This window comes from Dromiciops gliroides, chromosome 4, assembly GCF_019393635.1.
Source record: "Dromiciops gliroides isolate mDroGli1 chromosome 4, mDroGli1.pri, whole genome shotgun sequence".
NCBI classification, from domain to species: domain Eukaryota; kingdom Metazoa; phylum Chordata; class Mammalia; order Microbiotheria; family Microbiotheriidae; genus Dromiciops; species Dromiciops gliroides.
This window is the reverse complement of record NC_057864.1, coordinates 327,529,309-327,544,474: the sequence shown is the minus strand read 5'-3', so window position 1 is coordinate 327,544,474 and position 15,166 is coordinate 327,529,309. Positions and strand designations below refer to the sequence as shown.

The 15,166-nt window shown below is 45.2% G+C and overlaps 1 protein-coding gene across 1 annotated transcript; it reads right to left on the bottom strand.

The window, feature by feature from the left end:
* Positions 1–912: 912 nt before the first annotated feature.
* Positions 913–9,004, bottom strand: PRDM13 (PR/SET domain 13). The gene is made up of 4 exons (XM_043999931.1): positions 8,864–9,004; positions 6,834–6,965; positions 6,573–6,693; positions 913–2,759 (listed from the first exon to the last, which is right to left on the bottom strand). Exons 1-4 carry the CDS (start codon positions 9,002–9,004, stop codon positions 913–915), a joined length of 2,241 nt encoding a protein of 746 aa, XP_043855866.1.
* Positions 9,005–15,166: the final 6,162 nt, after the last annotated feature.

Below are 15,166 nucleotides of genomic sequence, written 5' to 3'. Positions count from 1 at the left end.
AGATTCTTTAAGATAGACAACCTTTAGGTTAAGTGAAGTGAAAACATAGTCAAACAGTAGTTTCTCAGTAACTTTATTTAAAAAAAAAACTCACGACAAAACTGGAACCAAGACCAAAACGCTGTATCCACAACATCATTTCAATATAAAACAAACATACACGACATTTGTATTCTATCAAATAACATTTTCGTTTATTTTATATATTGCGTGCGTTTAGTCATGCTTTTGATGTTTATTTTACATTTGTCACTCAAATATTATTTTGTTATAAATAATTACAACTTGGTCAAATCATATATCTGTTATCTAGATATATTCAGTGCTGCACTGTTTATTTTTAGACAGGAGTGATCACACAGGAAGTAGAAATAAAGTGTTTCGATGCCAGGTCTGTAGAATTGTAACTATTGTTAGTTTCTGGACAATGAGATGCTCATGTAAAACACACAGAAAATCAGTTGTTTCAAAAGGCACAATTTCCTAGACAAAAAGTACATTTTTCAGAATATGCGGAAGTTAAAATATTGGCGGCAACGTAGCCGTGCAACATTGGGCTTAATTCCGAGTCTAGCCCCTTGACAGACAAATGCTCTGACGGGCCAGGTGGGATGCCTTACCAGAGCATCTAAGGGGCAAAAGAGTGTGGGCAATGTGCCCCCTTCTTCTTTGTCCCAGAGGACTGGGATTGGTTCTATTTTATGTTATCTGGTCCTTGCCTAACCTTTTGCCCTAGAACTTTGCGGAGAACCAGAGAAACCTTGCACTGTTCCAAATCCTATGCAGGAAATTCAAGGATTCTCCTAGACCACATCTCTCCTGTACTGTGTGATTTCCCATTCAACCCAGGATGAGCCCCACACCCTCCCTTTCCTTGCTTCCTTCCTTCGAGTTTTCTTCTTGAAGAAGAGGTTACGAATCTCGGTCCCTACTGCCCCCCGTTTCCTGGTCGCTCTGGTCGTCTGTGAAACAGACGTCCACGTCGCTGTCGTTGTCGCTCTTGGGATCCCCGGGTTCTGGTGGGTAGCCCTGGGCGCAGCCCTGTTCTTCGCTAGCCTTGGCGTGCACGCTCTGGCCTGGGTGGCGTGACTTGACGTGTCGCTCCAAGTCCCGGCGCCGGACTAGGACCTTGCCGCAGAACTCGCAGCGGTACGGGGTGTTACCTTCTGCGTGCAACCTGATGTGCTTGTTGAGGTTGCTGGGATCGCCGAAGGGCCGCAAACACACTTTGCACTTGAGTGGCTTGTAGCCGGTGTGAGTCCTCATGTGGATCTTGAGCCCGTATTTGCGGGAGTATAACTTGCCGCAGTACAAACATAGGTGGCCCGTCTTTGGCTTCCCACCCACGCCGGGGCCTCCACCCCCGCCACTGCCTCCCCCACCTCCCCCGCCTCCGCCGGGGACCCCGATGGGCTGCAGTGCCCCGTCCAGGCGGCTGCGGCTTTTCTCGGCAGCAATCTCAGACAGCTGCTGCGTGTGCATGGCGATCTCTCGGTCTATGCTAGCCAGAGAGCCCAGCTCGCTAGGATTCAGAGCCGCCGCTGCCGCTGCTGCTGCTGCAGCGGCAGCCGCGGCCGCCGCGGGTCCGCTGAAGTAAGACACGGACTCGGGGTACTTAAGCAGGCTGCCAAAGTGCAGCTTGAGAGGGTAGTAAGCGGCAGCGGCCGCGGCCGTAGGGGAGCCATACAACAGCTCCCCGTTATACACTGTGAAGGCCGGCATGACGGCCGGGAGGTGGCTGCATTCCCCGGGGTAGGACTTGAGGCTCCCGGCCTCAAAAGGAGGGAGCGAAAAGCGCTCCAGATGCAAGCCCGCAGCCGGGGGTACCTGGGCGTAGCGGCCGCTCTGAAGCCCGCCGGCAGGCAAGGCCCGTTCCACGTGCTTGAACGCTGACGCCTCCTCCAGGTGGCCGGAGAAGAGAGGGAAGCCCCGAAGGGCCCCAGCGCAGGGCAGTACAGCAGGAGGGGGAGGCGGAGGGGGAGGAGGAGGGGGCTGCGGGGGGCCGTCTCCCGAGTGCAGGCACTTGGCGTGGTGGTGGCTGTGGTGATGATGGTGGTGGTGGTGACCCCCTCCTCCGCTCGCCACCAGGGGCTCGTGCCCAGGACGGCCACCGAGCTTGACCCCTCCCAAGAGCTTGCCAAAACCCAGACCGCCTCCGGCCTTTCCAGCACCTGCCCCGCCGACGTCCTCCCGGTAGGAGTCACCGCCGTGGGCCGCCACGGCTGCGGCTGCAGCCTTGGCGAAGCCCGTGGGCTTGAAGGCAGAGCGAGCCCCCGGATAGAAAGCCAGGCCGCCAGACCCGGACGGGGAACCGCCTACCATGCCAAGAAAGTGGCCATGCCCCCTTCCTGGGCCCACACTCATGTCCAGGGCGCGTTCCTGCTCCTCGCGGCCAAATACGCCTGCCTTCTTGGCCGAAGCCCCTAGCTTGCCAGGGGGCGGCGGCGAGGTGGACGAGGACACCTCGCGCTTAATCCCCTCGCGCGCTCCACAGGCCTGGTGGGGAGGTGGCGGCCCTTGCGAGTGATTTCTCAGAGGGGCGGTGGGTGCAGCCACAGCGAGCTCTGGAGCTGCGGGTTTGGGGGAGAGGCGGAAGCCGTCGAGGGCCTGGGAAGCCGCTGGACGCGCCACGTGTTCGTGGGGCAGGAAGGGGCGACCCCCGCCGCCACTAAGCACACAGTGGAAATGCAGGTGCGCCTTGAGGCTGTTGGGGTACCGAAAAGTCCTCCAGCAATACCAGCAAATGTAGCGCTCCTCCCCTACGAGAGAAAGACAGGGCAGCAGGTGAAGACACTGGGCGATCTGAGGAGCTAAAGAGGAGTGTGACACTCTTTTCTTTACTGACTTAGGGAGGATGCTTAGATGGATCACTCGCAGTCTTCAAATTACCGAAGTCTATACGCCTGCCTATCTGCAAATTTCTTGTGCCCCCAGGAGAAATAAAGACCCGGGGAAACCTTAAATAATGTATCGCCCATCCTGTCAGCTGAACTCAAGGGTCCTTTTATGGCCCTAGGGCAGTAGACCTGGCCCTGTCCTGCTCACACCTCCTGGGAATCGATGAAGGGAACTGAGCTAGACTAGGCTGGTCTGAGTAAGGTTGAGTATGGACTAGGGCTGTGCTGAGCTGATCCGGCTTGTGTGGGTAAAGACTAGAACAGCTGTTCCCTTAAATCATGTGTCGAGGCTTGTGGTGTGCTCTGGCCCATCTGTTGACGTTTGCAGAATAGGTGGCGTATGTCAAGGAGTTTGGATAAACTGAACAAAGGCCAATCTAATGGTCGTGAGCTCCTCATTACCAGGCGAGACAATATCCTGTATGTATGGGCCATATGTAATCATTCCTTTTCATAGGACAATGTCTTTTGTGTTCACCACCCACCCATCCCTCTCCCTTCCAGCCTTAAACACTTTGCCTGAGGTTTTCCTGGAGCGTGACAAACCGAAAGGACCACGGAGGGACTATGATTTGCTATTCTTCAAAATTGTTTCTGGTTATTTTTATTCTCCTTTGCTCCCTTTTAATTTGATGGAAGAAAGGTCTCAAACGAGACTGTCCAACGATTTCATTGTCTCATTTATAAGTCCTGCTATCTCATACCGAAGTAACTGTCTCAGACACTTTAGCACTAAAGAGGAATCAATAAAGGCTTGTGGGAAAGCTTTCTCTACTATTCTAAAGAAAAATATGGTTGATCCTACCAAAGTATGCAGATATTTTAGAAGTGAATTATTTTCTTAAATCAATATTATTGAAATTTTAATAATATGTTTGAGCCACAACCCAATTAATAAATTAAAAATGCAGTGCAAGTATAGTTATTGCACCATCCCCAATTTTTAAAAATAAAGTGTCAAGTATTCAGGGATTGTTTCCTCCAAAGATTTCATTTTGTACTGGTCTCAGTAGAGAAAGCTATATTTTGAATAGGATCATTTGATTAATAACTCTACTGACTGATAAGGATGAGGTGAATGAGGCTGTAAAGCAAATTAGTTGAGAAAGAAATTAGTATAACCCCATCAGACTTAGCAACAAAAACATTATCCTTACATTTCATTTAAAAATCCAAATCTTCCCCACTTTCTATACATACTCGGTTCTGGCATTCAAAATGTCACCCCAAAGCAAAAACTATTCCCAGAAATGTTTAAAGATACCATCCTCCCCTAAATGATAATAACCTTTCTATCATAGGTATCACTGATTGAAACAGGTGGTCTTGGGCATCTTAGATGAAAGCCAAAATGTAAGGCCAGGGTTTATTCCATCTGGATAGAAGCATTGAAACAGCCTAAAAAGAGTAGTCCAAAAAAAAAACACCTTTGTTCTAGAACAGCTCAAACTAATCTTACTGACATATTCTATACACAGGTAAAATAAGTGTATATATGTATGTTTATATACAAATATGTGTGTGTGAGTAGCTATATCAGAAAGTGACCTGGGCTCTGTTAACTTATTGTTTCGATTTGAAATTGCCCTGACACCCCCTAGATTCATAACTTTTTTTAGTGAGGATTTTGAGGTCTTTGCTAAATAATTGTACAAGAGCAGGGCCCAAAGTTAGCATTGTTTTATGGCAGAGGGCCCCAAAATTATCCTGTCTCACTGTTGGTTTGAATATTACCCAAGTTAACAAATACGTAAGAATGGCAGGTGCCCCTTCTGTGACCTACTCAATCTTAAACCAATGTTTTACTTTCAGTCTTGAACATTGAAAATAATATATGTTTAATGCTGAAATAGATTCCTCTACAATTATCCCAAATACCTAAAACAGTTTTCTGAGATCCTACCCATGGATAAAATATAATAAATGTACTTAACGTGTGATTTTTGTCTTGTTTTCTTTCTGGGTCCCTCATGTTGTAAAGGTTTCTCTGAAACATCTGGAAGCTGGGGAAAAGTTGGTATTCAGAATAATATAGCAATGGATATCTAAGGTTTTTAATTCCTCAAAAAGATTATTGAGAATTGTAACTGCTGTTTTTCCCCTATTAGCAGATGCTCACTTACTCAATCAGTGAAAACAATTAGAAAACTTTAAGACCATTATTCCAACATTAGTTCTTGTGACCCCTTATCCCTAAGGAGGGGTCTCAAGTTTTTAGATGCATGTGTCAGACAGAGAGTCTGTGCATATACATTTTAATTTCCTTTTTTTTTTCTTTTACCGAAAGTGGTTAATAATACGTTTTAGCTTGTTGTGGTGCATAAAAGTTCTTAGAGTAATTTTATCAAAGACATTTGCATGTGCACATACAAAGAAAAGCAAAAAACAAACAAACCAAGTGAAGTAAAGTGAACATGTACAGTATTAAGCAAGTTTAGGCAGGGGCATTGAATGCACTTCATTCTGCTGCCTCATTTTCAAGAAAGTCCCAAATTTGTATTAATTTATTCTAATCCTAAAGATTTAGTTTCAGAAATGATGTGACTGAGCTGATATCTAAAAAGTATAGCTGTCAAAAAAAAGTATAGCTGTCTGTTCTGATTCAACAACATCCCTTCTTTTACTTTTTGGTGTTGGTTTTTGTTTCTGATATTGATTTCAAATAGCCCGAAGCAACTGGCATATAAATAAAATCGATGGAAACTTGGTGTATTGATGGTGGGCCTAGTGACTTAAAGAAGTCCTGCTCCCCTCCACTCCTCTGCTCCTCCTTCCCCGGGGAAGTATTCTTCACTTTTCTTCTAGTGAAGTGAAAACGGTTTCATCTTTAGTTACTGCATCCTAATTTGCATAAATAGGCTGTAGGTTTTGGAAAGGATCAAATAAATCTAAGTAGAAACTGGGAAAAGTCCCAAATTCAATTTAAATGGGGAGGGGAGGAATGAATAAATACAATTTAAGTGTGGGGGAACCTGAAGGAGCCGCCAACTGACCGAGTGAAAAGTACCGTAATGTTCCTAAAATGGAGTAGTGCTAAATCACCCATCTCTAAACTACGGGAGTGTATTTCCGACAACTAGAAGGATCTCTGTTTTAATGTCATACTTATTATTTAAGGCCCAGTTACTATGTTATATTTTTATCGTGTTTTCCATTCTTCTTGGTGGGAGAGAGGGACAAGAAAAGACCAAGAATAATTTCCCCCAGAATTAATCCTTTAAATTATTCATAAAAATTTGCAGTCATAGAACACTAGGTTTGACATTCGTGTTAAAGGCAAACCTAAGACAACCTCCTCATTTTTACTGCTGAGGTAACTGGAGACTGGAGAGGTAAAATGCCTTCCACCAAATCTCACACCCAGGTATTGGCAAGGGCAAGACTTTCAGAACCCATATCTCCTGACTCCCTATTTGAATCTGGGCAGGTGGTGCACTGTGGACATTAATTTCTAGGTGACAAGTAAGGTCGTAGTCCTCTACCGTCCGTGGAAGCTAATAACATTTGAAGGCATCCATTTAAAAAGTACTTTGCGTTCAGAAAAGTTGCTGGAAACCTGTAAGATTTTGTCCCTCAGCCTTAGAGGAAGTGCATGGTCCATAAACAAGCCACTCCAACCCTATCCCTGGGTTGCTACTGTCCGCCCCCTGCTCCCCGCCCCCACCCAAGTGGTACCTTTCTCATCATGCGTAGGAGTAGCAGTGGTGGGAATGTCGAACCATTGAGCCAAGGAGTTCGAATACCAGACGGTCAGCTCTTCACCTGGCTGGACATCTCGAAGCGCCCTATAGAATATCTGTTTAGGAAGAAATTTTAAACAGCGTCATTTTACCTGTAATTTATGAAAATACAACTAAGGTGTAAAGTTGCTAAGCTTTCAGAGAAAGTTTGCGGAGTCAGAATATTGAGAGGAAAGAAAAAGGTGAACCCAAATACCTGTCCTCCTGGTAAATCCGCAATAGCTTCCAGAGTCTGTTCCTGAGTGTTCCTGGCTGCTCGGATTAACCCTATCCACTCCAGAGGGGATCCTCCAGATTCATCCACTAACTCCCCTCTCACCATTCGCACCTGCCAACAACAAGCAATAGTCATATCCCCTCACTATAAGACCCAAGCCAAAGAAGATGATCTTGCTTAGATCCCGCTTCCATTCCAAAAAGTGAATGAGTTCCTTAGCCGTTTATCTGGTTGTGTTTTGTTTTGTTTTTTGAAAGGGAAGGGGTCATGGAAGAGTAGTAAGGAGAGGAAAAAGTGGTGTCGGAATTCTTAGGGCACTACCAACCGTGGAGAATATGGCTGCTTATTTCAACAGTTCGGTTAAGTTTCTTCAGCAGTAGGCATCCTAAATTCTTTCTTTAGAGTACAGGGGTTGCTTTTTCGCACCCATTCCCTGCACCGCCCCCCAAGTTTTGTTTAACGTTGAGTTCGGGACTACCCTGAAAAAAAAAAAAAAAGCATTCTCTGGGCCAGAGGTCTTTCCAGTCCTAAATGTCTCTTGTGGGGGAATGTTTCCTCCCAGACCCCTAAATCTCCCACACCATAATCCGCCTCACCCCCACAAAGAGAAAAGAAGGTATCAGATCGTTTAAGCTCCGCGCAACAAAAGTCACCCGAACAAAGCAGAAACCAATAGCTCCAGATGAGAACCGAATTTGAGGGGCCTGGTAGGACGTTTAAAGGTAATTAAAAAGGCATTTTCAAAGGAAAAACATAGTGTGAATTTAGCCTTTGCCTCAGGAGTAGGGAGTGAATATTTGATACAGAAACTGAAGAAGTAAAATTGAGGAGAATGAGATAATGGCAAATCCTGAAGGAGTGACACCTAAATTGTTTCCCTTTCTTCCCCATTTTAATCTCTTTGAATTCCATCGAATGTTCTTTAGACACCTAACTGAAGACCTTTCTCCTAGTCCCTTCTTCCCTTAGGATGACAGTTTATCCGTCTTTTTTGGTACTCTCCAGCGTTGGACTTTCTATAGGTCAGGTGTGTCTGCGAAAAGTTTAAAGTGTTCTACCAGATAATGCTAACGATCTTCCTATCCCTCCAACCCCTTGTGCCTGGGTGGGCTTGTCATCTACAACGCTCCATCACTAGGATATCCATCAGTTACCCTGGCCTCTGGACTGAGCTCCAGAACTGACGCTTTCCGTAGAGCTGGGACTTCATGGGAACCAATGACCCAACCAAAGACAGTTCACTGCTCACTCAAGCAGCATCTAGGACAAGATTTTGATGGACAGTGTCATTTTTACCCTTTCAATAGTCTCTCTCTCCCCTCTCCTATTCATTATGGTCCTACCCTATACTGAAAATATATATTGTTGATGAACTGGGGAAATGTGGTGGTATCTGAAATAATTTTTTTAAAACCTCGAAATGGGAATTGTCTTTTACAATGACTACAGGCCAGTATATCCCTCAGCTCCGAAAGTTAAAGCGTACTTACTCTCTCTCACTTCATTTCCCTCCTAGAGTTCAGGGAGGAGTAAAAGGTGACAGTACTATTGTTTGCTGCCTCGGACTGAAATCGGGGCCCACACTCTCCCCGGGACTTCCTCTCCCTCCCCTCCGTCAGAGAACAGGGAGATTCGTTCACTTATCGAGATGCCATCACCACCACCCCAAAGCACAAGCCTGAGTTACCCACAAACTTCAGCACCAAGACAGTCTGAAAAGGAAAGTTTGGGATCTGGGCTCGGAGAACACGCAGTTTCTAAAAGAATCAACTAGAATCCCAACTTTCTGCTTCTGTTCAACCCTATCCTACCATCACCCCCTCCCAACTTTCCACTCCCGCTCTCGTAAAATTAGATTGGATTGAGATCAGGTCTCCTAAAAGGCAGAGCAGACGGGAAAATAATAAACTCCGTTCCTCTCTCTAGTTTTCCTCCCTTGCTCATCCCCGCCCCGGGATGAGAGAGCAGTGTGCCAGAAGCAGAAGAAAGGGGCAGAGGACGGAAAATACCTTTTTCTTGGGTCCTGGCTCCCTGCGGTCTGATAAGTATTTGCCCAGTTTGAAGATGCCGGGCACAGGACCCAAGCGCAGCCCGGCTGGGATGCAGCTCTCTGCGCTCACGCTGATGGCGGCAGCCCTGTTTGTGTGCATCGCTGCCTCTGGGTACAAGCAATCAGGAGCCCAAACTACTTAACAGGGTTGGAGTGACAGAGACAAGCCAGGGAGAAGGATGAACCCAGGCGTATCTCCGCCCGCAGAGTGACGCGGCTTGTGGATGCGCGCCGGCTTTTCAATTGGACCAGGAGGGCTCCCCTTTTGGCACGCTGAGGCTCTAGGGCGCAGAGTTTGGTGAGAGAGTTGAGCTCTTAGAGCAGCTGCAGAGTTTCATCCAAGAGGGTCACATGGAGTCGTTCCCTCACCCCCCTGCATAATCAAGTCCTCTGAATGGCTAGCAAACAATGGTCCAGGCGACCTTCCCATTCCTAAAAATCCAATTTGTCAAGGGCAAAGAAAAGGCGCTGGTGAATCAAAGGTCTGGCGGGACCATTAATCCTCAGCATGGGGTATTGTCCCCGAGACAGTTACGATATTTTAAGTGACAAATCCACTGTATAATTTCTCCATAAATTTTACTTCCTTTTATTGTTCCCCGACAAACCAGTTTTGGAAAATAAGTGACTACTTTAAGTCTACTTGGCTGATTCTTTTGAGGCTGAGTATACTTCAAAGATTTTTAATTCTCTTCCCTTGGCTTTATTGTAAAGGAGATTAAACAAAGAGATGGAGAATGTTTTGAGGACTTGTTAACTTCTATTGATTCCTGGCGTGTGCCATACAGAAATTGGGCAGGTACTTGATGGGAAAACACCAGAAAATACCTACACTTTTTAAATAACGACCATATTACCATTTCAGTGGATTGGTTTCAGGCCAGTAATCTATTTATAACCTCTTTATTCTTCCTTCTGCTCCCATTTTCCCCGAAATATGAAGCATTTGGAAGCCTTTTTAAAAGACAAGAGGTTAGCTATACATCATTGCACTTCTGAACACGGAGGGTATGACTTTATTTGGCTTAGTGGGAAACCCAGCTGGAGAGTCACATAGAGTACTGGATAAACAAACCTCCCAGGCTACGGGGTAACTTGGGGTCCAGGACCCAGTGGAGTCCCAAAAAGGAAAATCTGTGGGCCCAGTTATAGCTTTTGACCAGAACACCTTCCCTCAGATGCTCATCCACCGGAAATCCTATGTTCATAGAAATAATTTAAAAGAAGCCCATCAAGAGATCTAATCTCCCTTGATACAACCGGACTTTTACGAAAATCCAATTTGTCCTATGCAGGAAGGGAGGTAGTAAATATTGATCAATTGGAAAATTGGAAAGCCGTTTTGATCACCAATTTTTCTAGTTTCAAAAAAATATTTCGCATCTAAAAAGTACTTACTGCCTAGATGTCTTTTATTTTCCCTTTTGAACCCACACCTCGTTTAAATTTTAAAAAATTTAATTACCTGAACACTGATTTCCTCAGATGCTCATGAAAATTTTTCTGGTGAGCAAATAATAGAATGGAAGGACTCCTCTTCTCCCCACACCACTTCTCCTATTATTTACTTCATCTAGAAATATCAACTTTGGAAGACCGATAGCTCTGTATGGGATCAATTATATCTCACCTTCCAAAGGAAAACCTTTAGTGGGAAACCTTTCTCCAAAGAAAGTTCTGGGCTTAATTTTTTTCTACCAGTATTGATGGTGGTTAGGTCGTGGGTCCTTTGTGAGTGATATAACACCAAGGATAGAGGTCATTCTTTGTCAAAAAGAGAAGGGGAAGGAGGATACGAAAAGGCATTAATGGTTCCCAATTTTTTAGAATTAAGAGTACTGTATCTTCGGTATCTACAAATTGATGTCTGTAGGTAAATGTCTACTGTTTATGACTTGTGTTAAACTTCTGGGGTTTTCCTGCCTTCTCCGATCTATTCATCAAGCCAGTTGTCATTAGATTTCGATGACCAGTCTGTAGTATTTTGAAAGTACAGAGATTACGGAATGTGGCATTTAAACCCAACTGGGCAGGGTAGAGTCACTTAGGCAAGTGTCTCTACCTATTCTCCAGTGCCACGAGACAGAACTGACAAACAGCCAGCCTGTTCCACTAGGGTTCCTGTTAAAATCCTATGGAGCTGCCTAGCCTCTGTGACCCACCACCTAAATAAGGACCACCAGCCGTTGGGATGATAAAGTTGAATACAAAACTACACCTCCTCTCCTTGAGAGAAGTCCTCTAGGCAGATTTAAGGAGCGATGGAGAGCGAAGAGGTTGCCTGGCCCAGCCGAGTTATGTTGACTCTGATCTCAGCATCAGTACAGAACTCACACCTGACTTTGGGACTATGTAAACAAATTATTCCATTTCTTGGCCATCGTCAATTAGATTAAAAAATAATTTTTCACCCCCAAACTCCACTGTTGTGGTCAGTCCTGGCTGGACTTCTATGGGGGAAGAAGATGGCTCCTTTGATCAGACTCATGAATGGCAAAAGAAAAAGTGGTGGGGGCGGGGAGGGAGGGAAGAACCAAGAAGTAGAGGGCAATAAATTTAAGCCATGAACATGTCCCTATAACCTCTGGCCTGGCGACTCTAGGATGACACCCAGTTTAAATTACCAGAGCGGCTGAGGGAAGGGGGAGAGAGACCCTACTGCTTGGTTTGGGGAGCCTCCCTATCCCCTCCTTAATGAGTCAAAAAGCGTGAACGACACGCGAACAATTTTATCAATAGGACCATGTAAAGGCCGACTGTGAGGAAAGTTATTTATTAATATAGCCAATTGTGGCTGGTTCCCATCCCCCGAGAAAAGAAAGGCCCTGCTCTAGAAGCATTCACACCAGCTCGCCAATTTTTATTCTGTCCTGTGGCTCAAAGTTGAAGTTCCCCAAGTGAAATAAATTGCCCACAAAAGAGGAAAGGAACACATTTTCTTTTATTTTTCCTTCCCTAAAAAGCAAGGGTGAAACCAATCTAATGTGCCCACTGGAGCAAGATGCGGCATGAAAGGCTGGGTGTTAAAAGTAAAAGCAGTCTGTGGAGCAAATGGGATGGAAAATTAAATGAAATTAAATAGCTTGAACGACCGTATTGTCCCTTATTAAAAAGACACATTAATTACATGGTTTCAGCCTTATTCAAAGACAATGTTTAGACTCAATCAAAACATTCCACTATCGCTTTTTATAGACTTAAGCTGGGCTTCCCGAAGTACCATTAAAGCGAAATCACTTTTGCGGCCCAGCTTCGATGAAAGATATTTTACAAGCCAGCCCTTATTTATGCCCAGCGCTGAACTGCCCATGCCCCGGAGGAACACTCTGGCACAGTGTTCTTTTTGATTTAACAGGTTGCCCCATAATGAGGCATGAATGTTAAGGAACAACAGTCATCCAAAGAGGCACAGTTGCAGGGAGCAATGTCCCACCAGGGAGCTCCATTCAGCCCCTCAAACTGCTCCAGCCCCGAGAAGGTTCAACATTACATTCAAATCAGCATGAATGCCTGTAGACAGGGCCAACTTCATTGTGCCCGGGAGAAGCGCAGGAACAAAACGCGACCGGCCTCTAGGCGGTTCACCAAGCGAGATCCTCGCACTAGGGCGAACCCAGCAACTCTCACGCCTGACCTTAGGATCCCCTGAAAAGAGAAAAAGGGGACCCCAAAGCTTCTAGAGATCCTTCAGGCCTAGATGCCTCGAACAGGCGCGACTTGGGGAGGTTTTTCACCCTGCCACCCACCCTCCCACCTGAGAGCTCCCTCCAAAGGCAATGAGCTCTCCTTGTTGTAATCAGGCCCTGCGCAAAGCACGAAAAGGCGGTTAGGCAACCCAGTTAGTCTCTGAGCCACTTGGAGGGGGAGCCATCATTTCCCCCGAGCTCTTAGGCCCCTTTCCAGACCTCGAGCTGGAGAGGGGAAAAAAGGCAGATGGCGAGGACCGCGGGCCTGGAGAGCCTTTGCATCCGGAAAGGGCAATGGTTTTGCTAGACGATCTGTTCTGAAGCTTCCTTTCCATCACGTATTTGGGACGGACTCTAAATTGGCCTGGACGCCCTAAGTTTAGAAGGGAAACGTAATCCTTTCCCCGCACAGTGTCATTTTTCTTGGAACATGACCTTTTTGAGCTCCCCGGGCGTGGATTGTCCTGGAACCCGAGCCCCGTCCGGCTCCGAGGGTCCAGCCTTCCCCTAACCAGCTGCGCGGCTCAGACGAGATGGGGGTGGGATATTAAGGCTGTTTCTGAATAGCAACTCCGCCTCTATGGGAATCCCACCAGATGACACCATCTCAATTTGGACATTTTATTCTTAATTGCAAGACTCCTTCGTGAGCCGATGGCAAGAACTTGGGGGGGGGGGGATGGGGCACATCCCAGACTAGGTTTTAAAAGGGGCGTCCATTGGAAGCGGCTCTATAAAGTATTCAGAGCCTCTATAAAGTTGCCTTTTAACCGGATTCCCTCAACGTATTTCTTGGTTCTTTCGGTTGACATGATGCAAATAAAAGTCAGTGAGCTTGTCGCTGAATTGAAATGTTTCGGTGTACCTTATAAATTCATACCTTTTCTCCCCGGATCGCCTCAGAATGAGCCCCTCACTCAATTCGATTTTCCTTGCTGCTGGGCACATTTAACCAAGACTCTATTTGTGAAGTTCATTTCTAGGCAAATGTATTCAAGAGCTGATTGGGATGAATAGGACCGTGTGTCAGCCGCCCCTAATTGGGATTAAAGCACTTAGGACCATATGCAGAGAGTGACAGAAATTCTCAGGTTTCATTGTATTCAGACTTCCACCCGCTTGGACACTCCTCCCAGAAAAGAGATTTATAAAGATTTCAGAGAGAAACTGAGGAAAGAAAAGAGGGATGGAAAATAAGCGGGCTAATGTCTCTCTGTGGGACTGCAGGACAGCAAGTGGTCATGACAGCTTCTGAGAAAGGATTACTAGAAAGAAAGATGCTAGGGAATAATTGAACTCTGGCAGGGGGAACAGGTCTGAGCTCTTTCATCGCAAACTCCCTAAGGTTTAAAAATAAAAATAAAAGAAATAAACTTGTTTTCTGATTCCAGACTTTCTAATTTTTAGGCCTTTGGTGGTGGTGGTGTTTTGTTGGTTGTTGTTTTTTTTTTTAATCTCCCTGAGCCCAAAGAATGTACCCTCATCTCAGCTCAACACTAGGTGTTCTCATAGTGTGGTACTTTAACTGTTCAAACGCTCCACGGAGATAAAGCTTAACTCTCTGCCTCTTTCCCTCTCCTTTTATAAGTATAGAAACAATTTCATAACCTTCAAAAAGGGTAGTGGTGGAGATTTATGGGGTAAATGTGGGAAAGTATTAAATATGTTAAAGAAATAGAAAATATAGAAGTATTATACATTGTCCCTTTCTCTGTATATGTAAATAATAGTCTCTCTATAAATCTCCTTTGTAAGATGTGATAGTTAGGGTTATAAAACTGAAAGATAATCCTAGTTGACAAGGCCTCAAAACAAAACAAAACAAAAGAACTTAAAGGACAGTGAAACTAGACCATGGCCCTTGTTTAAAATTAAATGTAGTGACAGTCTAATTTAGCCCATAAGGAAGTAAAGAGATCTGGGCAGCTAGGTGGCACAATGGATAGAGCACCAGCCCTGGATTCAGGAGGACCTGAGTTCAAATCCAGCCTCAGATACTTGACAGTAGCTGTGTGACTTTGGGCAAGTCACTTAACCCCAATTGCCTTACCAAAAAAAAAGAAAAAGGAAAGGAAAAGAAAAAAGGAAGTAAAGAGATGACTTATGAATAATTGGCAGATATCTAAATATTTTTTAATAGAGAACAACATAGATATCTGAAATTACCTGGATGTTTCTATGCAGAGAACTCCCAAAAAGGAGGAGAAGGAGAAAAAGAAAAGGAAATAAGGGAAATGCTATTAGCCACTAGTGGACAATGCCTGGAACCTGGAATCGGCAACTATTCTGGCTTAGTTTCTCTGAAGAAAGTATAAGAACCATATTTCACTTTACTTTTTGGCTACTTCTCATAGGACCTTTGGTAGTGGTTTTAAACAGGGTGCTACTTAGAGAGACTATGATTCTCCTTCAGGATTCTCCTTCCATTCAGATATCCAAGAAAAAGAAGTGGAAAGAGGTATACACTTCATTTTTAGCATAAGCCTTTCAGAAACAAATTTTATTAACTGAACTATTCCAATTCTGTACATTTCTGCTTAGAAAAAGAAAAGTCCAAGAGGCAGTTTCCCCTGTGT

Bases quoted from the DNA above. Each gene is read 5' to 3' on its own strand.
- PRDM13 (XM_043999931.1), bottom strand. From the start codon at position 9,004: ATGCACACAAACAGGGCTGCCGCCATCAGCGTGAGCGCAGAGAGCTGC. The intron at 6,966-8,863 runs GTATTTTCCGTC...TGTTGTTGGCAG, and splicing joins AGCCAGGACCCAAGAAAAAG to GTGCGAATGGTGAGAGGGGA. The intron at 6,694-6,833 runs GTATTTGGGTTC...CTTCCTAAACAG, and splicing joins CGGATTTACCAGGAGGACAG to ATATTCTATAGGGCGCTTCG.